Source organism: Microcaecilia unicolor, chromosome 2 (genome assembly GCF_901765095.1).
Source record: "Microcaecilia unicolor chromosome 2, aMicUni1.1, whole genome shotgun sequence".
Taxonomy (NCBI): Eukaryota; Metazoa; Chordata; class Amphibia; order Gymnophiona; family Siphonopidae; genus Microcaecilia; species Microcaecilia unicolor.
In genome coordinates this window covers 127,039,614-127,064,723 of record NC_044032.1, presented here as the reverse complement: position 1 = coordinate 127,064,723, position 25,110 = coordinate 127,039,614, and the positions used below count along the sequence as shown (strand labels likewise).

General features: G+C 46.7%; 1 protein-coding gene across 3 annotated transcripts in view; it reads left to right on the top strand.

Annotated features, from left to right (window-relative positions):
* FCHO2 (FCH and mu domain containing endocytic adaptor 2) overlaps nucleotides 1-25,110 on the top strand; it is a 458,555-nt gene that overhangs the window by 369,164 nt on the left and 64,281 nt on the right. For all 3 annotated transcript variants that reach the window (XM_030193298.1, XM_030193297.1, XM_030193296.1), the window contains one exon: nucleotides 6,366-6,498. In XM_030193298.1, the coding sequence (XP_030049158.1) occupies nucleotides 6,366-6,498 (133 nt within the window). The remainder of the gene's footprint in view (nucleotides 1-6,365; nucleotides 6,499-25,110) is intronic.

Genomic DNA, 25,110 nt, shown 5'->3' with positions numbered 1-25,110 from the left:
ATCCGAATCGTAGTTATCTGATGATGGGGTCCACTTTAGGAGTCAGTACTCAAGAAAAAGGTCTAGGTGTCATTGTGGACTATATGCTGAAATCTTCAGCCCAGTATGTGGCGGTGACCAAAAAAACAAACAGGATGCTAGGAATTAAGAGAAGGATTCAAAATATGATCAAAAAATAGTATAATGCCTCTGTATCGTTCCATGATGCGACATTACCATGAGTATTGCGTTTAATTCTGGTCTCTGTATCTCATAGCGGAATTAGAAAAGGTTCAAAGAAGAGCAACCAAAATGATAGAGGGTAATGAACTGTTCCCATATGAGGAAAGGCTAAAGAGGTTAGGTTACTTCAGGTTGGAAAAGAGATGCCTGATGGGGGATATGATTGAGGTCTACAAAATCCTGAGTGGTGTGGAGTGGGTGGAGGTGAACAAAGACCAGGGGACACTTAATGAAATTTCATGGAAATACTTTTAAAACAAATAGAAGGAAATAATTTTTCACTCAACGAATAGTTAGGTTCTAGAACTCATTTCCGAAGGATGTGGTTACAGCGATTAACATATCTGGGTTTAACAAAGGTTTGGACAAGTTCCTGGAGGAAGTCCATAGTCTGTTATTGAGATGGACATGGGGGAAGCCACTGCTTGCCCTAGGATTGGTAGCATGAAATGGTGCTGTTAATTGGGTTTCTGCCAAGTACTTGTGGTCTAGATTGGGCACTGCTGGAAGCAAGATACTGGGCTAGATGGATCATTGGTCTGACCCAGTATGGCTATTCTTATGTAATTGGGAATCCAAGCTGTAAGCTGTGGTGAGCATCTCCTGAACATCAATAAACAATTTAATTGAATCTAATATTGATATGCAATGCTGGAGTAGCAAGTAGGCAAAGTGATCTTTCAATTCTAATTCATGCTTTTCATGTAATATCTGAAAACTTTTAATTTTCCCCACATTATCTAATACATGAAACAAAATAGGAAATTTCCTTCACCACCTATGTGCAAAATGTTTTATTTGTGGAACCAAGAAGGAACCTAGGGTTGTTACGCATGGGCAAAAATGGAGTTGTCATCGAGGAGTAGTGAGGTTGTTTACACACCCATCTCCAAGTGAGTCATGCGGGCTGAAATATAGGATAATCCTCCTTGACAGAGGAGATATTACTGCTACTACTACTACTTATCATTTCTAAAGCGCTACTAGACGTACGCAGCGCTGTACACTTCAACATGAAGAGACAGTCCCTGCTCGACAGAGCTTACAATCTAATTAGGACAGACAGAACAAACAAGAGATAAGGGAATATTAAAGTGAGGATGATAAAATAAGGGTTCTGAACAAAGTGAATAAGGGTTAGGAGTTAAAAGCATCAAAAAGGTTGGCTTTTAGCTTAGATTTGAAGACGATCAGAGATGGAGCTTGACGTACCGGCTCAGGAAGTCTATTCCAGGCATATGGTGCAGCAAGATAAACGGAACGGAGTCTGGAGTTAGCAGTGGAGGAGAAGGGTGCAGATAAGAGAGATTTACCCAGTGAACGGAGTTCCCGGGGAGGAATGTAGGGAGAGATGAGAGTGGAGAGGTACTGAGGTAGCTGGTGTATGCAGCAAGTAACTAAAATGTTCTGAAGGTGATAACTTAATTTCTATTGGAGAGAGAGAGAAATCTGAGGTGCGTCTGAACCAGTCATTTATGTATTGCATGTTACAAGCTACCATCAGATTTCTAATATTCAAGAGGCCAAAACCACCTTGAGCAAATAAATTTTTTTTTAAACACCTTGACTACTTTTGCCTTTATTGCAATCTCTGATTTGGAATGCTTCAACTTCACTGTTTTGGTATTATCCTTCAAAGACATTACTTAGAACTACATGCTTCTAAGTAACTATTGGCTTTCCCCCAGGTTTTAATTTAAAAGCTGCTCTCTTTCTCTGTCTTTGAAACAACAACATCAGTTTGGTTTCACCCTGCTTAAGTTGGAGCCCATCTTTTCGGAATAGGCCTTCCATTTTTCCAGAATATTGCCCTGTTCCTAAAACAAATCTTGAATTCTTCCCCCCTGCACCATCATTTCATCCATGCATTGAAATTTCAGAGCTCTGCATTCCTCTTTGGTCCTGTGAGTGAAACAGGATGCATTTCTTTTTTTTTTTTTTTTTTTTAATTTTATTTTATCATTTTACTTAATTGCATTCACATTTATCACATAAATGTAAGGAAATACAGAAATTAATAGAAAAAGGAAAACATTTTCTCTCAACAATATATATTTACATAATTGTCCACAATTGGAAGATCCAAGATCAGGAAAACAATCAAAGAAAATAAGAAAAACTCAAGATGGTTAATCTTACACTTCACATTTTCTGAGGGAGGAAGGTTAATCGGTTATTGCAGCCGGTACAGTGGTAACTGAAGGAAGTTGCTGCAGAGCATTCTTCATCTGTTTCCACAAACTCTTATAATTTCTTAGGTTCAAACAAATAAGGAAATAAAAACTTACAAGGGAATCACGCTAGGAAGGTCCCACCTAGGGCAATGATTCCTGGCTTAAAAGTCAAGACTTCATACCTCCCAGTCTGCGATTCCCTTGATGTGTCAGGAAATATATGCATCTTTGAACTCAAAAAACTATCAACCATGTATCGGAAATACAATTTCAAAACATTGTTCCTATCTAAATCAAAGACGAAAGTCACTAATAATATAACTCTATCTATAACTTCTGAATTTTCCAAAATGTCGGTTAAACTTACATCTCTTTTCTCTAATAAAGAAGATTTATAAAGGAAATATAATTTTAGTCACCAATAGGTGGCTATCAGAAGGTATTAGCAAAGTATCAGAGAAATATTTCTTCAAGAATTCAGTAGCTGATATATAGGATATTATAGGTAAATTTATCATTCTCAAGTTTTTTTTCCCTTAATTGGTTCTCCAGAAATTCCAATTTTTACAAGAAAGATAACTATTCTTCATTACCAAATTGTCTGATTTTCATAGAGAAGCCATTTCCGTAATCAAAGTCTCTATTTTTATATCTTGGACTTCCACTTTGTTAGATAAGTATTAATATAAATTCTTTAACTCACATAGTGAAAAATTTTAAACATCTGAAGAAAAGAGTTATTCACATTCTGCTGCAGTTCCTATAGTACGTCCATTATGACATTATTGCTTCACCAAGTCCAATTTCTCCACAGAAACCGCTCCATATCTTCGGGGGGAAGAGCTCACTCGCCAATCCCCCAGTTGGTTTATTATCCGAGTCGATGCTGCGCCAGGACCTCCTCGGGTCACGTGAAAATCCTAACCCACTTCGGGCGTTTCCATTATTGACCTCCATAGCGAAGCAATACTGTTTCCGGGTCTTGGAGGGATCGTGCCAACTGGGGGACTCAAAGTCACTCCCTCGCCACTGAGATTCGGCAATAAAGCCTTGCTGTTCCCCGAAGCAGGAACCGATATCCCCGACGTTATGACCCCGAATCTCTCCAAAATAGACTGAGAAGTGGTGGGAACCCCAGCCATATTCGAGGAGGACAACACCATGGCTTTGCCTTTTCTCTTCCCCATTCTCTGGGGAGCACGCCTTCTTCTTCAGGCATTCTGGTGTAAAACGGGATCTCAACTAGTGTACGTCCTCCCTCAACGCCATCTAGGATCCTCCAGGTTGGGACACTCTTTGTCTGGTTTCTCCTCAGAGGCCTGTCTGATATGGGTAACCCTACAGCATAGCCCTCTGAGTCATTGAAACACGGAAGCCCCTCCACCACTTACAAGGTGGTGTCCCTTCGGAGGATGCATTTCTGAGGATGCTGCCCTGGAGGTTCTGGATTTCAACTTTCTACTTAAAAGCCTAAATTTGGCTTCCACAGTCTTCCTCTCTCATTTTCCTATGTCATTGTTACCCACTTGTACCAAGACAGCTGGCTGCTTCCTAGCACTGTCTAAAATCTTATCTAGATGAAGCATGAGGTCTGCCATCTTCTCACCAGGCAGGCAAGTTACAAACAAGCTTACTCACCATCAGACCCAACACAAACCCAGCGCCACGGCCATATCAACAGGCAGTCATAGATGCAGAAGATCAGAGTAAGGAAGAGAAGTAGCATGTAGAAAAAGAGGGGAAAGAAGGCAAAAGGAAGAAGAGGGTGAGAGCACAGGCTTAAAAAATAGTATGGGAGTAGAAAAGAGGATAAGCAAAAGTATGAAGAACACTGACTGACTACAAACTCTCAAGCAAATTTTCATTATCCACCTGTACTCTGTATACCAGGTCTTGAAAGACAAGTCACTGCGGGGTCCTTTTACCAAGTTGTGAGAAAAAGGGCCCTGCGCTAGCTGCAGGGGTGTTTTTCCCACACACCATTGAGGTGGTGATAAGGGCTTCTGTACTAACCTAGCAGTAACTGGGCGTCTATCTTTCGTTTCGATAATATGGTCGGGGACACCCAAATCTTGACATTTAGGTCGTCCCTAGAGATGGTTGTCCCTAGACTTGGTTGTTTCCTGATTTTCGGCGATAATGGAAATTAAGGACGCCCATCTCAGAAATGACCAAATGCAAGCCCTTTGGTCATGGGAGGAGCCAGTATTCAAAGTGCACTGGTCCCCCTGACATGCCAGGACACCAACCGGGCACCCTAGGGGGCACAGCAGTGGACTTCAGAAAAAGCTCCCAGGTACATAGCTCCCTTACCTTGTGAGCTGAGCCCCCCAAACCCCACTACCCACTACTATACACCACTACCATAGCCCTTACGGGTGAAGGGGGGCACCTAGATGTGGGTACAATGGGTTTGTGGTGGGTTTTTGAGGGCTCACATTTATCACCACAAGTGTAACAGGTAGTGAGGGAGGGATGGGCCGGGGCCTCCTGCTTGAAGTGCACTGCATCCACTAAAACTGCTCCAGAGACCTGCATATTGCTGTGATGGACCTGAGTATGACATTTGAGGCTGGCATAAAGGCTGGCACAAAATATATTTAAAGTTCTTTTTTGAGGGTGGGAGGGAGTTAGTGACCACTGGGGGAGTAAGGGGAGGTCATCCCCGATTCCCTCTGGTGGTCATCTGGTCAGTTTGGGCACCTTTTTGTGCCTTGGTCGTAAGAAAAACAGGACCAGGTAAAGTCGTCCAAATGCTCGTCAGGGACGCCCTTTTTTTTTCCATTGTGGGTCGAGGATGCCCATGTGTTAGACATGCCCAAGTCCCGCCTTCGCTGCGCCTCCGACACATCCCCGGGAACTTTGGTCATCCCCGCGACAGAAAGCAGTTGGGGACACCCAGAAGTGGCTTTCGATTATGCCGATTTGGGCGACCCTGTGAGAAGGATTCCCATCTTCCGATTTGTGTCGAAAGATTGGCGTCGTCCTCTTTCGAAAATAAGCCTGATATGTGTCTAGGTGCCCTGTCCAGTACAAGCTTATTCATCATCGCCTTTCTAAGCAAGTACTTCTCTGTGTGATGTCTTATGTGGAAGCATATAAAATATATGAGAGAGTGATGAACACACAATCCTGTGACTATGTAATTTGTACCTGCGTACAGTACTTGGCAGATATTTGTGAAATTACCCTGTATAGGGTATAATTTTTTAAAGTTTTTATGCAGGTAAACTCTCTTTTAACCACAGAAAAATGCTTTTATAAACTTACCCCATAGTATATGTATGTAAAAGTATGTGTGGTGACAGGGAGGTGTTTACTTTTATGTATGTTTGGGCAGAGCGCAGGCAGAATCACACAGATGTAAATGTACACAGGTGCATGTTAACCTGTGATATCTGCAGGTTTTATGAGGCTATTTTATGACTACACATAGATGGATTGTCTGTTGTCATAAAATAGCCCCAAAACAGGTGCTTATTTTGCATTTCCTAAATGGGTGACCTTTTATAAATTTACCATCCACTTGCAGGAAAAGAATGAATTGACAATGTGATTTGCTGGCTAAAGCTAAAAGTAAAACCTAATGCATCTGAGGCTAGATTTACTAAAAGGTGCTGCTGCGTTATGCGCTAATACATATTAATGCATTTACTACCAGTGACATTTTATGCAGTGGGACATAATTGCTAATAATGCGTATTATGCCCTCTGAATTTCTTCAAAAGGGCAGTAAATAAATCCTAGTAAATAAAATAGCAGGATGAAGTGTTTTAGTAAATATAGCACTAAATTTGATCTACAGTTAAGAAAATTGACAACATATAAATCTACAAGAAATATATAAATTTATGTAAATTCTGATTAAGATAACTTTATTGATATTACAATTTTACATGTGTTTCCAAAGTAATACAATTAGTTACAGTAAAATAAAATATATTCTAACTCTTACCTTATTGCATTTAGTGACCCCTCCCAGACAGACCCTCATACAAAAGATTTTTGGATGAATATGCAAGCTGTTACTGCCTACCTCAAGAAGATAGCCGATCAGAATCCAGCAGCATCTTATTACAATGTAGATGTGTTGAAATATCAGGTAATTTTTTGTTATTTTGAGTACAATAAGTATTTCAAATAGTTGGAAGTCTTGTTCAGTAGCATTAGAGTCAGTCTGTGTCAAGTGGACCAGGGGTCCCCACTTGACAATGGCTAATTTTGACTAAACTTTGTATGGATGTTCTAGAAGGTCTCAAAGTAAATGGCACAGTATTTTAAGGACAGAAGTCATATAGTCATGGAATTATAGGCCACAGATAAAAAGCAGCATTTCAAATATGCAAAGCATTGCAACAATAATGCCAGGTTCATGATCTTATTATATTTGAGCAACAGTTACAATGGCTTCTAAGTTAGCACACTACCAGTACCCTTATCCACACTCTTATCACCTCTCGCTTAGACTATTGCAACTTGCTTCTCACAGGTCTCCCACTTAGCCATCTCGCTCCTCTTCAATCTGTTCATAATTCTGCTGCACGATTTATATTCCGCCAGTGTTACTATGCTCATATTAGCCCTCTCCTCAAGTCACTTCACTGGCTCCCTATCCATTTCCGCATACAGTTCAAACTCCTTTTACCGACTTACAGGTGCAATCACTCTGCAGCTCCTCAGTACCTCTCCACTCTTATCTCTCCTAGCACTCCTCCCCGGGAACTCCATTCATTGGGTAAATCTCTCTTATCTGCACCCTTCTCCTCCACTGCTAACTCCAGACTCCGTTCCTTTTATCTTGCTGCACCATATGCCTGGAATAGACTTCCTGAGCCGGTCCGTCAAGCTCCATCTCTGGCCATCTTCAAATCTAGGCTGAAAGTCCACCTTTTTGATGCTGCTTTTAACTCCTAACCCTTACTCACTTGTTTAGTACCCTTATTTTATCATCTCCACCGTGGTAATTCCCTTATCCTCTTATTTGTCCTGTTAGTCCTAATTAGATTACAAGCTCTGTCGAGTAGGGACTTGTCTCTTCATGTTCAAGTGTACAGCGCTGCGTACATCTAGTAGCGCTATAGAAATAAGTAGTAGTAGTAGTTCTGAATAAGAATCTCTCACTTAAATGTGTTTGTAAAAACAAACCTAAAGTAGGCTGAAAGATTTGTATAATATTTAAGACAAGGTTTAGAGTAATGTTCTTCAGCAGTAAATGGCTTCAGGTAGATAATAATTGGCCAGCTGCTTGATTCTAAGATTGTCATTCTAATATTAAAGAGAAAATATTTCTTGTGTGCTTCTTTAGTATACTTGATTGAATATGGTAAAAAAAAATTTGTGTAACATTTTACCTTATTTTCAGTTGAAAATATCTCAATAGGTGTCAGACCATATTTTCTTTTCTTTTCTTTTTAGCACCACTCAAAATAGGAATATTTCACTATGGGGCCAAGGTGCTTTATATACCAAACCAAGCATTGAAATCCATGATGTCTGATGTTTGCATATAACATTTTGCAATGTGCAACACAGTCATTGCTAAACACAAAAAAGATTGGTTGCTAAATTTTTTCATTCCTGTTGCAAACGTGTGGGATGAATCGCCTTGGCTGAACAATAATGCTAGCCCGTATGGAATTGGATGCTAGTTATAGTGCCTTGAAGTTTATGCGAATCAAGCAAGATGTTTGATGTTGCTGGTCACTAAAGATCTCGTTCTTAAAACAAAGAGTTCAGGTGTGACATTCTAAATATGGTGCCTAAATTGTCTTATCTGCTTCTTTATATCTTATCAGAATAAATGTTTAACAGTGTTATTGAGTGTACGCCACAGTTCCAATTGGTAGTGTTGCATTGCTTTGATGCCATAGCCATTTCCCAACTGTAGGGCACATTCATTACCTCAAAAACCTGTGCCACCATAACAAGGATTGTGGCTCTGTGACTCGGTCTGGTGAGGTAAAAGAGTCTTGTAGCTCCTCCGGGGAGGGCCTGCGATTGGGACGTTTTGGTGCGAATCTGCCATTTTGAAATTTTCCGCCTTTTTCGGCGATGGCTGCGGAGGTTGTTAAGCGCTGTTCACGTTGTGGCAAGCGCAGATCCGCAGCGGGGCTCTGTAAATCGTGCTCTTCAGATGTCAGGGCCGGCCCGAGCATGGTGAGCGAGGTTTCTTCCCGCTCGGTGGAGCTGGCAGCGGGCGCTATCTTGGATGTGCCACATGACTCGACCCCCGCAGGAGCGGAGGGGTCTGAGGCCGGAAGGGAGCCTCGGATGGAGGCTACCAGAGGAGCTGCTTACCTCGGATTGGAACCTGGAGGCCAGGGTGAGTCTTTCTCCCCTGAATTTGTGTTGCTTTTACATAAAGCGTTCATGTTAAAAAGAGTTTTGCCGCAGATGTCTGACTCTGCGTTGCTACCTGATTCCCCTCCGGTGGAGACTGGCCCGGGATTGCCGTCAGGCGTTTTCCCCCAGACAGTTGGCCGCAAGACAAGCGCAAAAGGGTAAATTCCCCTTCAGAGAGTGGTGCACCCCCCTTTCCCCCCCGTGGTCGGGCTGTGGGGATTCTGAGGGGTCTGGCAGGCCTTCGTGGTCCGAAGAGCCAGAGGAATGTGTAGGATTGCCACTGGATCCAGATGATCCCACTGCGGTTAGGATTTTCCACCGCGAGGAGCTGCCAGCGCTTATTTCTGATGCCTTACATGCTCTCTCTATTGAAGATCCTGTGATGGGCGAAGCCTCCTCTGGTAATCCGAGGATGGCAAGTACTAAGAAGCCTGCTCGAGCCTTTCCTTTGCATGACTCCATCCAAGAGCTTATTTCGGCTCAATGGGCTGACCCTGAGGGGCCTTTGAAAGTTGCCAGGGCAATGGGGCACTTATACCCTCTCGGTGAGGAGTACTTGGCACGCTTGCCGTGCCTAAAGTGGATGCCCTAAAGACTACCCTCCCAGTAGAGGGAGGGGTCGCCCTGAAGGACATGCAGGACCAACATCTGGAATCAGCAATCAAACGGTCCTTTGAGATTTCAGGCCTAGCCTTACGGGCATCTGTGTGCAGTTGTTATGCTGCTCGAGCCTGCCTCGCATGATTGCAACAGGCAGTGGAACAGCCCGGGGATGGAGCGGAGCCCCTTGCGGAGGTGGCACCGCGGATGGAGTCGGCCTTGTCATTTTTGTCTGTCGCCCTCTATGATCTGGTCAGAGCTTCGGCTAAACAGATGGCTGTGGCGGTGGCTGCTCACCGCCTTGTATGGCTACGGCATTGGGCGGCTGACATGGCCTCTAAGCAAAGGTTGGTGAAGTTGCCCTTCCAGGGCCTTCTCCTATTTGGTGAGGAGTTGGAGAAAATTGTTAAAGGCCGAGGATAGGCCAAGGATAGGCCGTGGCCTTCTTTCAAGGGTCAGGCGGTTCCCTCCTCTTCCAGACCTTGCTTCCGTGAAGCTAGAAGGTACCGCCTGGGGCGTTCTGCTGAGTTTACTTCACGTGCCCGCTTTCAGCAGAGGAACTCCTTTCGCTCGGACAAATGTTCCGCAGCAGCCGGCTCAAGGCCTGGAGTTCATGGGCGACCCTCTCAATGATGGTGCGCCGGCCCACTCCTCGATTCCTGCAGTTGGAGGACGTCTTTCCCTCTTTCTCGAGGAATGGGTCAAGATTACCTCAGATCAGTGGGTTTTGAACCTGATCAGAGATGGCTACAGATTAGAATTCAATGCCCCGGTGAGAGACGTGTTTGTGGAGTCCCGATGCGGCTCTGCCGTCAAACGGGCGGCGGTAGAGGAGACCTTGCAAGACTTGTTGCACCTCGGGGCGGTGGGCCCTGTGCCTCCTGCCGAGATCGGCTACGGTCGTTACTCTATTGACTTTGTGGTGCTGCAAAAAAGAGGGTCTTTTCGGCCCATACTCGACTCAAAGGAAGTCTACAAGTCACTAAGAGTGCGGCATTTTTGCATGGGAACCCTGCACTCCGTCATTGCTGCGGTACAACCAGGAGAGTTTCTCACGTCTCTGGACCTGAAAGAAGCTTACTTTTGCACATTCCTGTTTGGCCCCCGCTCCACCGGTTTCTCCGGTTTGCGATGTTCGGAAAACATTTCCAGTTTCGGGCCTTGCCTTTTGGCCTCGCCACAACTCCCTGAACCTTTTCCAAGGTGTAATGGTGGTAGTAGCAGCTGCCTTTCTCAGGCGAGAGGGTATCCGGGTTCACCCGCACCTCGACGACTGGCTCATCAGAGCGGACTCTGCAGAAGAGAGTCATCATGTAACAGCCAGAGTGGTCTCAGTACTTCAATCTCTGGGCTTGGTCGCCAAAAGTCACCTGACCCCCCCTCAATCTCTAGAATATTTGGGGGTCCGGTTCGACACAGACTCGGGGTTTGTCTTTCTACCCGAGCAAAAGCGGTGCAAGCTTCAGAACCAGGTCCGTCTGCTCCTGAGAATGCCTCGCCTGCGAGCTTGGGACATAGTCCAGCTGTTGGGGTCGATGACGGCCACCTTGGAAGTGGTGCCATGGGCGAGAGCGCACCTGAGACCTCTGCAGTGTTCCCTGCTTCAACGATGGTCTCCAATATCTCAGGATTACCAGCGCAGACTCACGTGGCTCCCTGTGGCCCGGCTCAGTATGGACTGGTGGCTCTCAGACAGCATGCTGCGGCGAGGAATGCCGCTAGCGCTTCCCAATTGGTGCCTGGTGGTACAGATGCCAGCCTGCAGGGCGGGGGGCACATTGCCAGGGAAGGCATGCACAGGGTCTCTGGACACCTGAGGAGTCGGAGTGGTCCATCAATTGCTTGGAGTTGAAAGCAATATTCCAGGCGCTTCTGGCGTTTCACACGACCCTGGAGGGACTGGCTGTCAGAGTTCTGTTGGACAATACGACAGCAGTGGCCTACATAAATCGACAAGGCGGCACTCAGTGCAGGGCACTGGCCGTGCAGATTTGCCACTGGGCCGAGCTACATCTGCAGTTTCTGCCAGCAGATCATATTGTAGGTCAAAGCAACGTGCAAGCCGATTATCTAAGCAGGCATCAAATCGACCCAGCGGAGTGGGAACTGGCAGACGCAGTGTTCCTTCAGATCTGTGCCAAATGGGGGACGCCCTTAGCGGATCTTATGGCATCAAGCGCAAATGCCAAAGCCCCGTGCTTTACAGCAGACGGAGAGATCCTCGCTCGGCAGGGTTGGATGCCTTGGCTCAACCCTGGCCTCAGGGCCTCCTCTATGTGTTCCCTCCTGGGCCCTTGATAGGGCGAGTACTCCTGCGGATTCGGCTACATCAAGGAGAGGTGGTTCTCATTGCCCCGGATTGGCCCAGGCGGCCATGGTATTCGGACATCCGGCGGATGCTGGTGGAGGCTCCCCTTCCTTTGCCTCTGGTACCGAACCTGTTGTCACAGGTCTTACGGCATGGCTATTGAGAGAGCGCAGTTGAGAGACAAGGGCTATTCCAACAAGGTCATCTCCACTCTCCTTCAGGCCCGCAAGCGTTCCACTTCCGTTGCCTATGCTCGGATTTTGCGCCAGTTTGAGTGCTGCTAAAGCGATTACACCCATGCGGGCTTCTGTCTCGCTGATACTTGACTTTTTGCAGGATGGTTTACAAAAAGGCTTGGCCTATAATTCCCTGCATGTTCAAGTTGCAGCCTTAGCATGTTTCAGGGGAAGGTGGCTGGCCTCTCCCTGGCTGCTTATCTGGAGGTGGCACGGTTTCTTAGAGGGGTGCTTCGGCTCCGTCCTCCCGTGCAGGCTCCGTGTCTGGCCAGGAACCTGGGGTTAGTTTTAAAGGCCCTTCAGTGTTTGCCCTTCGAGCCGATTAGGCGAGCTTCGTAGAAGGATGTGACCCTAAAGATGGTCTTTTTGGTGGCTATTACATCGGGGAGACGGGTGTCTGAGCTCCAGGCGCTGTCCTGTCGAGACCCATTTCTGCAGTTGCACCTTCTAGATGTGCGAAGGGCTCTGTTGGCAGTATCTGCGCATGTCAAATGATTTCAGGACCTCTGATCACCTTTTTGTTTTGTTGTCAGGTCCTCACAGAGGGTCTCCAGCGTCTAAAGCCACTATAGCCCGTTGGCTCAAGGAAGCTATTTTTTCAGCCTATCTGCTGTCTGGCCGGCCTCCGCCTGAAGCCTTCAAGCACATTCCACAAGAGCAATTTCCTCTTCTTGGGCTGAAACTGGAGCACTCTCTCTTCAAGAGATATGCAGTGCAGCGACATGGGCTTCTAAGCTCTCATTTGCCCGACATTAAAGGCTGGATGTGGCTGCCAGGAGGGATGCGCATTTTGGAGCACAAGTGCTGGCGCGTGGTGTGGCCTGTTCCCACCCTATCTAGGGATTGCTTTGATACATCCCATTCGTAATGGATTCATCTGCTTGATGACAAGGAAGGGAAAATTAGGTTCTTACCTTGATAATTTTCTTTCCTTTAGTCATAGCAGATGAATCCATGAGCCCGTCCTGTTTGATTGATTGATGCTGTTTTGGGTTCAGTTTTTCCTGTACATATGTTCCCTCATTGGGAGAAGTTGGAAAACAGTCTTCAGGATTTCTTACAGGAGGTTGAGTTCATCCCTCCTTTGAATTACTGCGCCTGTTCTGGGGCGTTCGTTCGCTATGAGGAAAGTTCATGTTATTCTACTTTGCGGTGTAACACTGCTTTGGAAGCTTCAAATACTGAGAGGGAGATGGAGCTAGCTGGCCAAGAGGCACTATGGTTTTCAGTTACCTCTATCTCCTCCTGCTGGTAGGTGGACACAACCCATTCGTAATGGATTCATCTGCTATGACTAAAGGAAAGAAAATTACCAAGGTAAGAACCTAATTTTCTCTTTACAGGCTGTGTTCAGTTATTCACTAAAAAAGATTTAAACATAAAAAGGTTTTATTTATTTTATTTATTTATTGCATTTGTATCCCACATTTTCCCACCTTTTTGCAGGCTCAATGTGGCTTACAATACATCATGAATAGTGGAAATAAGAAGAGAATAAACGTTTGGTATTACAGAAGGATTTTGGTTACATGATAATGAAAAACATGATAGTAATATAACAAGAGAACATTTTAAGACAGTTTTGTATACATGTGGGGGAGTTCACATGTGTTAATCTTTGTGGTATGTCCTGTTAAAGAGATGGGTCTTCAGTAGTTTGCAAAAGTTGGTTAGATCATAGATAGTTTTTAGGTTGCGCGGCAGCGCATTCCAGATTTGTGTGCTCATATATGAAGATTAAGGAATGTGCGAGTTGATTTTTTAGCATTCCAGGGTGGTAAGTCTATCAAGTCTGACATGTAGGCTGGGGCTTTGCCGTGAATGATTTTGTGAACTAGAGTACATATTTTGAACGTGATGCGTTCTTTGAGTGGGAGCCAGTGTAACTTTTCTCGTAGGGGTTTAGCACTTTCATATTTTGATTTTCCGAATATGAGTCTGGCTGCTGTATTCTGGGCTGTCTGGAGTTTTTTGAGTATTTGCTCTTTGCAACCAGCGTAGAGTGCATTACAGTAGTCTAGGTGACTGAGTACCAGAGGTAATCAAGGATGTTATAGACCGGTGAGCCTGACATCGGTGCCAGGCGAAATGATAGAGACTATTATAAAGAACAAAATTACAGAGCATATTCAAAAGCATAGATTAATGAGTCAAGGCCAGCATGCATTGGAAGGGGTGAACAAACATGTGGATAAAGGTGAGCCGGTCGATATTTTGTATTTGAATTTTCAAAAAGCATATGACAAAGTTCCTTATAAAAGACTCCAGAGGAAATTGGAGAGTCATGGGATAGGAGGTAGTGTTCTATTGTGGATTAAAACCTGGTTAAAAGATAGAAAACAGAGTGTAGGGTTAAATGGTCAACATTCTCAATGGAGAAGGGGATAATGGGATTCCTCAGGGGTCTGTGCTGGGACCGCTGCTTTTTAACATATTTATAAATGACCTAGAGATGGGAGTAACTAGTGAGGTAATTAAATTTACTGACGATGCAAAGTTATTCAAAGTTATTAAATCGCAAGAGGATTGTGAAAAATTGCAGGAGGACCTTACAAGACTGGGAGACTGGGCATCCAAGTGACAGATGACGTTTAATGTTTATGTGAGCAAGTGCAAAGTGATGCTTGAGGAAAGAGGAACCCGAACTATAGTTCCATGATGTAAGGTTCCACATTAGGAGTCACTGACCAGGAAAGGGATCTAGGTATCATCGTTGTTGATAACTTTGAAACCTCTGCTCAGTGTACGGTGGTGGCTAAGAATGCAAATACAATGTTAGATATTATTAGGAAAGAAATGGAAAACAAAAATGAGGACATTATAATGCCTTTGTATTGCTCCATGGTGCGACCGCACCTCGAGTATTGTGTGCAGTTCTGGTCATCGCATCTCAAAAAAGATATAGTGGAATTAGAAAAGGTACAGAGAAAGGCAATGATAAAGATAAAGGGGATGGGACGACTTCCCTATTTATTTATTTATTTGTTACATTTATATCCCACATTTTCCCACTTATTTGTAGGCTCAAATTGGCTTACATAGTACCGGAGAGGCGTTACAGACTCCGATGTAAACAAATACAAAGTGATGTTGTGGTAAGATAAAGTTCATGTGGCACAGCCTATGCTAAAGCGGCTAAAGCTCTTCAGCTTGTAGAAAAAAACGGCTGAGGGTAGGTTTGATAAAAGGTATATAAAATAATGAGTGAAGTGGGAGGAAGTGACGTCATCGAACAAAATGGACATCTGAGCAAAGAGCTCCCGCATGCCCCTACAAAGATAGCGAATAACCAGCGTCAAACACGAAAAAAAAATAACGATAAGCGAACCTCGAAGGCAGCTGAAAGCAGGGCGGTCCCCACGGCTGATGAGCCAGAAATCTAAAACGGCGAACTTAGCGCAATTTGCCTTCAAGCCGCAAAGGGACGGAGGGGCGAACAAAATGGCGGAGCCAGAGGAAAAATCGCCACCAGAAGGATTGACGGAGCAACAAAGGCAGGTCACAGTGCAGGGGCTAGAGGGAGACTCCCCGCCCGGATCGGCGATACCTGCAGAACTGAAATCCTGGCTCCAAGATATCAGTGCTAAACTGCAGAAGTTGCGCGATGAAGTGGTGACGCTGGCATCAGAACTTAAGGCCGACATACAGGACTTGGGCTCCAGAATTGAAGAAATTGAAACGCAAATGGAAAACCAAGGGGTGGCCCTGGGCCAGTTGGACCAGCAAGTAATTGATATAAGGTCCACTCAGCAACAACAACAAGAAAAACTAGAAGACCTTGAAAATAGGAGCCGGAGAAGCAATCTGAGGTTCCGGGGGCTACCAGAAACACCAACATATCAAGATAGCGAAGTAGTGGTCCAAAAGATGGTGGTGGAGCTATTAGGCGCAGGCGGCACGCAGATCACAGAGGACGCTGTTCAGATAGAGAGAGCGCATAGGGCGATGGGCCCAGCTAGAAACAGTGCGCCGAAGGATATTATTGCCTGTTTTAATAGCTACAAGCTCAAAGAACAAGTTCTTAAAATGTCTCGCCAGGTACAGGTCTTCACCTGGGATTCATACAAAATAGAAATTTACCAAGATCTAGCGGCCGCAGCCCTGAAAAGGAGAAATGAACTACGCCCATTCACCAGAATGCTGAGAGAAATGAGCATTAAATATAGATGGAGGCATCCTTTTGCTTTAGCCTTTTACAAAGATGGTAAACAGCATCAGGTGTGCTCTATAGCAGAGGCGAGAGAGATTTGTCCGGAAGTCGAGACAGAGAAAGATCCACTGGACCCCGCCAACACTCAGAGAAGGAATCTGCAAGCCGCCCCACCGAAATGGAAACGCGTTGGAAAAGGGCCGAAGCGCCTGCACCGGCAGCAGTCGGCGGCGAAGGTCTCTTGAGATTATACACAGAGGGAAGCTTTTCGTCTCCGGTAACCTGGGTCCGTAAATATTGCCGAAGAAGCAGAGCCTGTGAGGACACGTGAGATAGTTTGACTGGTTTGGTTCACTATGTTGTTTAATAGGAGTTGGGGCAGCGGTAAGCGTTCCATATGTCACCTTCCCTTACCAAGGGGTCCAGGGTTTTTCCACTGGCCACCATAGAAGTTCGGGGAAAGAAGGGGAGGGGGGAGGGGGAGATGGGGCTTAACGGGAGAGGAGAGCCACACATAGCATCTCTGGGCCGGGAGATCAGACAAATAGGGGCCCACAATATAGTGAGGAGAGGGCGTCAGGGAACTAAGAGGGAAGGAATGACATCTAGACTTAATGGTTGATGTAAAATGGTTGTCGCTGAATGTTAAGGGATTAAATACCCCACGGAAACGACAACTCTTATTTAGAGAGCTTAATCACCTTCAAATAGACGTAGCGTTGATACAAGAGACCCATCTCAAGGCCAAATATGAGCGCTTGTGTATCAACAAAAACTATCCAAACATATACTATGCATCTTCATTTGGGGGCACAAAGAACAAGGGAGTACTGATAGCTCTGCGAAATTCCAAACCCTGGGAGATAAAAAAGGTAGTCCGGGACAAAGAGAGCCGTTATCTGCTTCTGGTGCTGGCCTTGGCGGGGCAGTCCTATACGGTGGTGAACATTTATGGGCCCAATATCAATCAGGGAGACTTCTACCAGAAAGTAAACAATATGCTAACACAGCATGTCGAGGGCTCCCTCCTACTGGGAGGGGACTTCAATATCATAATACAGCCACAGGTAGACAATTCCTCCCCGGGAGGACACCAAGCTAAACTAAATAGGCGCCAACTAAAAGAGTTAATTGAGCACTGGCAACTGACAGACCTTTGGAGACAGGCCCACCCTGCACAAAGACAATTTACATACTACTCAGCGGTCCACAAGACCTCCTCGCGCATAGATCTATGGCTGGGGGATGGTTGGATCACGGGACAGATGGCGTCAATCGAGATCCTTTCATGCCCCGGGGCACGGAGACCTTGGCAGCTAGATGATGCGCTCTTGTCAGACCCAGACAATATTCCTATTATAGAAAACCACATTAGGGAATATATACTTTTTAACAATAATGGGGAAGTTTCTCCGGTGACAGTGTGGGAGAGCTTTAAGGCGGTCTTAAGGGGCCACCTCATTGCTCTGAGCGCTCATTGTTGGAAAAAACGATCAGCTACGGGAACTACATTGAGAACAGAATTGCAACACCTAGAACACCCGAGTCAGGGGGTAGACACACATACATCTATAGAAAGAGAGACCCAACAAAAAAGGTTAAGGAACCAACTACAGGAATTGGAACTGGCAGACATTTCAGAACAGATGCAAAGGGCACGCCAATCCCATTTCGAATTTGGTATCAAGGCCAGTCGTTTATTGGCCTACAAGCTAAATAAAATAATGAGTGAAGTGGAACAGGTAGACGTGAATTGCTTGTTTACTCTTTCCAACAATACTAGGACTAGGGGACACACAATGAAGCTACAAAGTAGTACATTTAAAATTAATCGGAGAAATTATTTCTTCACTCAACGTGTAATTAAACTCTGGAATTTGTTGCCAGAGAATGTGGTAAAAGCAGTTTAACTTAGCGGGATTTAAAAAAAGGTTTGGATAGCTTCCTAAAAGACTACTACTACTACTATTTAGCATTTCTATAGCGCTACAAGGCATACGCAGCACTGCACAAACATAGAAGAAAGACAGTCCCTGCTCAAAGAGCTTACAATCTAATAGACAAGCCATAAGAAAAGTCCATAAGCCATTATTAAGGTGTACTTGGGGAAAATCCACTGCTTATTTCTAGGATAAGCAGCATAAAATGTATTGTACTGTTTTGGGATCTTTCTAGGTACTTGTAACCTGGATTGGCTACTGTTGAAGATAGGATGCTGGGCTTGATGGACCTTCAGTCTGTCCCAGTATGGCAACACGTATGTGCTTATGTACTTATTATATTACCTTACCAAGATAATGCAGATTTATCTCTAGCCTCAGATAGAATTTGTATGACCTGAAGGTATCTCAAAAAATTAGTACAATAGGTCAAGGAAACTTCTGCTGTTGAGTCAGCTTGTGGGATGGCACTCTGAGTGCGTTCAGTTTCCAATGGGTCATCAAGGTGAAAGGCAAGGATTTCTGGTATTTTTTGCAAAAAGAAATCATATTGTCTGCCTCGGAGTTTTCTGGCATCGCAAGTATACTCAAATTATTGTGTCTATTATGATTATTAAGGTATTCAAGTTCAGATTTTAATCTTTGAATATGTTTTGCATTAGTATCAATGGAAAGTAACATTTATTTATTTGACACATTTGTATCGCACATTTTCCCACCTATTTGCAGGCTGAATGTGGCTTACATAGTACCGTAAAGGTGGTCGCCAATTCTGATATGAACAAATACAAAGTGATGTTGTTGAGAAGTGAAGTTTGTGTATAACAGACCCATTAGGGAATCATAGGGGGAAGAGTTGTTATGTCCAGTTCGATCTTTGGTTTCGTTGTGTTGCCAGGTTCAGGCTTTTAAGTTGGATCTGAGGTGCACTGTTCTAATTTGTGCATTTTGCGATTCTAAGTCCTGTTGTAATTCTTTTATGACAGTGATTGTTTGTGATCAAGTCTTTAATTAATTTTAATTCTGCTAAGAGTTTTGATGAATTTTGAGCTGCGTCAGTGTCCCTGTTTTTCCTAGTGACAAGGGGGGGATTTATAGACAGGAAGAAGCTCAATTGTTTAGCTGATCACATTTCTAGGCATATAAAGCTTCTCTGTAGAGAAGATACCTACTAGCTGTAATTTTGTTTCTCCGAGGACAAGCAGGCTGCTTGTTCTCACTGATGGGTGACGTCGACGGCAGCCCCAGGACTGGAATTCTCCCTAGCAACAAAGTGTTTGCTAGCCTCGCGCTCCCGTGCGCATCACGCATGTGCAACCGTCTTCCCGCCCGAACGCGAGCGTGCTCCTCAGTCTTGTTTTTTTCCGCGGCTCGGGATGCTGCTTCGCGGCTGTTCTCTGCCCCAGAGACCCCTCGCTGTGGTTTTACGGACTCCCCGTGAGTTTTTTTGCCGGTTTTTCGGCTATTTTCGCTTTCACAATCTTCTGTTTAAAAAAAATTAGTTTTTCTCATTTTATTTCGTAGAACTTTGCTCCCGTAAGCTTTCTTTCTTTTTCTTCGGCGGCCATTTTGGGCCGCCCATGCGGGACCCCTTTTTTCTTTGTTTGGTGTCCTCTTTTTCCAACACCATCGCGTTCGACCTCGCCGGCGTGATTTTTCCGCCCATGTCCGCGAAGCCTACCAGCGGCTTTAAAAAGTGCACGTCATGCAACCGGACAATCTCGCTCACTGACAGACACATTTCGTGTCTTCAGTGTTTGGGAGCTGGTCATCGTCCCAACACCTGTATTTGTGCCTCCAATTGAAAAAGAGGACTCAGGCGGCGAGATTGGCTCAGTGGAACATTCTGTTCGGAGCCAGGTCCGGTCCTTCGGTATCGACGGAGTTGGCGGTATCGAGGTCATCGCCGGTATCGATGTCGGTACCGGAGACTGCATTGACGTCCGGAGTGCAAGTAAGGGCTGTCCATAGGTCTCATGTTGGTGGCAGTGAGCCATCAAGCGGGTCTCCACCTGCCTCGAGGACTCCTGTTTTACAGGCCCCCTGGGATCGACCTTCTTCGGACCTGGCCCTGAGGAGACGTGTGGATTCCACGTCTTCCTCTTCGGTACCGGAGGGTACCCTTGGCGTGCTTCGAGTAAAGACTAAGAAGCATCGCCATCGGTCACCTTCCCGCCACGGTACCGAGAGCTCCAGGACACCAAGGTCTTCGGCACCCGAGAAGCGCCAACACTGGGAGGATCGCTCGCCCTCCATTCAGGAGGTGTCGGTGCGCCCTACACAGGACAGCCCGGTACTGACTCCAAGCCACAGAGTCGTCGCCTGTACCGGCTCCTTTGCCTTTCTCTGCAGCTACTCTGAACGAGAGCCTCCGGGCCGTACTACCAGAGATTCTGGGAGAGCTGTTGCGACCATCTCCGGTACCTTCGGTGCTTGCGCCGTTGGTACCGTTGAGGGAGGCAGCGGTTGGCTCGTCGCCCGTGGTGAGGTCTCCGACCCCTGTACCGCTTGCGGGACCGGTATTGGCCACCACACAGGTTGACTCCCCGCCGACGTCGCTGGAGGAAGCTTCATCGCCTGCGGCTCGGGGGTCTTCCTCGCGACAACGCCACAAAGGACATCGTTCCTCAGCGTCGAGATGGGCCTGGCTTCAGACCGAAGTTCACCAACTCATGTCCGATACCGATGGAGAGGACTCGTGGGAAGCGGAGGAGGACACCAGGTATTTCTCGGATGAGGAGTCCTGTGGTCTGCCTTCCGATCCTACTCCCTCACCTGAGAGAAAGCTTTCTCCCCCGGAGAGTCTTTCTTTCTCTTCATTTGTTCGGGAAATGTCTACGGCCATTCCCTTCCCTGTGGAGACGGTGGATGAGCCCAGGGCTGAGATGTTCAAGGTCCTGGACTATCCGTCTCCACCTAAGGAATCCAACACAGTTCCTCTTCATAATGTCCTTAGGCAGACATTGTTAACAAACTGGGTGAAACCATTAACTACTCCCCACATTCCCAAGAAAATTGAGTCCCAGTACCGAATCCACGGGGACCCAGAGTTAATGAAGACCCAATTACCTCATGACTCTGGGGTGGTGGATTTGGCCCTTAAGAAGGCCAAGAGTTCTAGGGATTACGCCTCGGCGCCCCCCTGGGCGTGAGTCTAGAACTATAGATTCTTTTGGGCGGAAGGCCTACCATTCTGCTATGCTCGTGTCCAAAATTCAGTCTTACCAGCTCTACACGAGCATTCACTTGTGGAATAATGTGAGGCAGTTGGCGGACTTGGTGGACAAGCTCCCTTCTGAGCAAGCCAAGCCTTTTCAGGAGGTGGTCAGGCAGCTGAAGGCGTGTCGTAAATTCCTGTCCAGGGGTGCTTACGATACTTTTGATGTTGCATCCAGAGCCGCTGCTCAGGGTATAGTGATGCGCAGACTCTCATGGCTGCGTGCCACTGACCTAGACAGTAGAGTCCATAAGCGAGTGGCGGATGCGCCTTGCCGGGGGGGGGGGGGGGGGGGAATAATATTTTTGGTGAGCGGGTCGAACAGGTGGTAGAACAGCTCCACCAGCATGACACTGCATTCGACAAGCTCTCCCACCGGGCGCCTTCAGCATCTACCTCAACTGGTAGACGTTTTTTTGGGGGGGGGGGAAAGAGGAATGCTTCCTACGCTTTTAATAAACGCAGGTACAATCCACCTTCCCGATAGCCGGCTCAGGCTAAACCCCAGCGCGCTTGTTCTCGTCAACAGCGTGCGCCTCAGCAGGCCCCTGCAGCTCCCCAGCAAAAGCAAGGGACAGGCTTTTGACTGGCTCCAGTTGAGCATAGCCGACATCAAAGTGTCCATGCCGGACGATCTGCCGGTCGGAGGGAGGTTAAAATTTTTTCACCAAAGGTGGCCTCTCATAACCTCCAACCAGTGGGTTCTCCAAATAGTCCGGCTAGGATACACTCAATTTGGCCTCCAAACCTCCAAATTGCCCACTGGGAGCTCAGTCCTTCAGCTTCCAACACAAGCAGCTACTTGCAGAGGAACTCTCTGGCCTTCTCAGCGCCAATGCAGTCGAGCCCGTGCCACCGGGGCAGGAAGGGCTGGGATTCTATTCCAGGTACTTCCTTGTAGAAAAGAAAACAGGGGGGATGTGTCCCATCCTAGACCTAAGGGCCCTGATCAAATACCTGGCCTGAGAAAAGTTCAGGATGCTTTCCCTGGGCACCCTTCTTCCCATGATTCAGGAAAACGATTGGCTGTGCTCTCTGGACTTAAAGGATGCTTACACTCACATTCCGATACTGCCAGCTCACAGACAGTATCTTCGATTCCGTCTGGGAACACGGCACTTTCAGTACTGTGTGCTACCCTTTGGTCTCGCCTCTGCGCCCAGAGTATTCACAAAGTGCCTGGCTGTCGTAGCGGCGGCTCTTCGCAGATTGGGAATGCACGTGTTCCCCTATCTCGACGATTGGCTGGTGAAGAACACCTCAGAAGCAGGCGCCCTACAGTCAATGCGGATGACTATTCAACTCCTGCAGCTACTAGGGTTTGTGATAAATTATCCAAAGTCCCACCTTCTTCCAGTTCAGAAACTAGAATTCATAGGGCCTCTGCTGGACTCTCAGACAGCTTGTGCCTACCTTCCCGAGCCAAGAGCCGACAATCTCCTGACCCTCTTCTCTCAGGTGCGGGCGTCTCAGCAGATCACAGCTCGGCAGATGTTGAGATTGCTGGGCCACATGGCCTCCACAGTTCATGTGACTCCCATGGCCCGCCTTCACATGAGATCAGCTCAATGGACCCTAGCTTCCCAGTGGTTTCAGGCTGCTGGGGATCTAGAGGACGTGATCCACCTGTCCACGAGTTTTCTCGAATCCCTGCACTGGTGGACGATTTGGTCCAGTTTGACTCTGGGACACCCTTTCCAAATTCCTCAGCCGCAAAAAGTGCTGACTACGGATGCGTCTCTCCTGGGGTGGGGAGCTCATGTCGATGGACTTCACACCCAAGGATTTTGGTCCCTCCAGGAAAGATGATTTCAGATCAGTCTTCTGGAGTTACGAGCAGTCTGGAATGCTCTAAAGGCTTTCTGGGATCGGCTGTTCTATCAAATTATCCAAATTCAGACAGACAACCAGGTTGCTATGTATTACATCAACAAGCAGGGGGGCACAGGATCTCGCCCTCTGTGTCAGGAAGCCGTCAGAATGTGGCTTTGGGCTCGCCGTCATGGCATGTTCCTCCAAGCCACGTACCTGGCAGGCGTAAACAACAGTCTGGCCGACAGGTTGAGCAGGATAATGCAACCTTATGAGTGGTCTCTCAACTTGGGAGTGGTACGCAAGATCTTACAAGCGTGGGGCACCCCCTTGGTAGATCTTTTTGCCACTCAGATCAATCACAAGGTCCCTCAATTCTGTTCCAGGCTTCAGGCCCACGGCAGACAAGCGTCGGATGCCTTCCTCCTTCATTGGGGGGAGGGCCTCCTGTATGCGTATCCTCCCATACCTTTTGGTGGGGAAGACTTTACTGAAACTCAAGCAAGATTCTGGAACCATGATTTTGATTGCGCCTTTCTGGCCCCGTCAGATTTGGTTCCCTCTTCTTCTGGAGCTGTCCTCCGAAGAACCGTGGAGATTGGAGTGTTTTCCAGCCCTCATCACTCAGAACAAGGGGGCGCTTCTGCATCCGAACCTCCAGTCCCTGGCTCTCTCGGCCTGGATGTTGAGAGCGTAGACTTTGCCTCCTTGGGTCTTTCAGAGGGTGTCTCCCGAATCATACTTGCTTCCAGAAAAGATTCCACTAAGAAGAGTTACTTCTGTTTATGGAGGAGGTTTACTGTTTGGTGTGACAGCAAGGCCCTAGATCCTCGTTCTTGTCCTACACAGACCCTGCTTGAGTACCTTCTACACTTGTCTGAGTCTGGTCTCAAGACCAACTCTGTAAGGGTTCATCTTAGTGCGATTAGTGCATACCATTACCGTGTGGAAGGTAAGCCGATCTCAGGACTGCCTTTAGTTGGTCGCTTCATGAGAGGTTTGCTTTTGTCAAAGCCCCCCATCAAGCCTCCTACAGTGTCATGGGATCTCAATGTTGTTCTCACCCAGCTGATGAAACCTCCTTTTGAGGCACTGGATTCCTGTCATCTGAAGTACTTGACGTGGAAGGTCATTTTCTTGGTGGCAGTTACTTCAGCTCGCAGAGTCAGTGAGCTTCAAGCCTTAGTAGCTCATGCTCCTTATACCAAGTTTCATCATAACAGAGTAGTCCTCCACACTCACCCTAAGTTCTTGCCGAAGGTAGTGTCTGAGTTCCATCTGAACCAGTCAGTTGTCTTGCCAACATTCTTTCCCCGTCCTCATACTCGCCCTGCTGAACGTCAACTGCATACATTGGACTGCAAGCGAGCATTGGCCTTCTATCTGGAGCGGACACAGCCCCACAGACAGTCCGCCCAAATGTTTGTTTCTTTTGATCCCAACAAGAGGGGAGTGGCTGTAGGGAAACGCACCATATCTAATTGGCTAGCAGATTGCATTTCCTTCACTTATGCCCAGGCTGGGCTGACTCTTGAGGGTCATGTCACGGCTCATAATGTTCAAGCCATGGCTGCGTCAGTGGCCCACTTGTAGTCAGCCACTATTGAGGAGATTTGCAAAGCTGCGACGTGGTCATCTGTCCACACATTCACATCTCATTACTGCCTACAGCAGGATACCCGACGCGACAGTCGGTTTGGGCAGTCGGTGCTGCAGGATCTGTTTGGGGTTTAGAATCCAACTCCTCCCCCCTAGGCCCATTTTTGTTCTGTTCCAGGCTGCACTCTCAGTTAGTTGGATAAGTTAGGTCAATCTCAGTTATGTCCTCGCCGTTGCGAGGCCCAATTGACCAATGTTTGTTGTTTTGAGTGAGCCTGGGGGCTAGGGATACCCCATCAGCTTGTCCTCGGAGAAAGCGAAAGCTGCATACCTGTAGAAGGTATTCTCCGAGGACAGCAGGCTGATTGTTCTCACAATCCCGCCCACCTCCCCTTAGGAGTTGTGTCTTCCCTTTCTTTGCTTTTTACTGGACTGAGGAGCACGCTCGCGTTCGGGCGGGAAGACGGTCGCGCATGCGCGATGTGCATGGGAGCGCGAGGCTAGCAAACT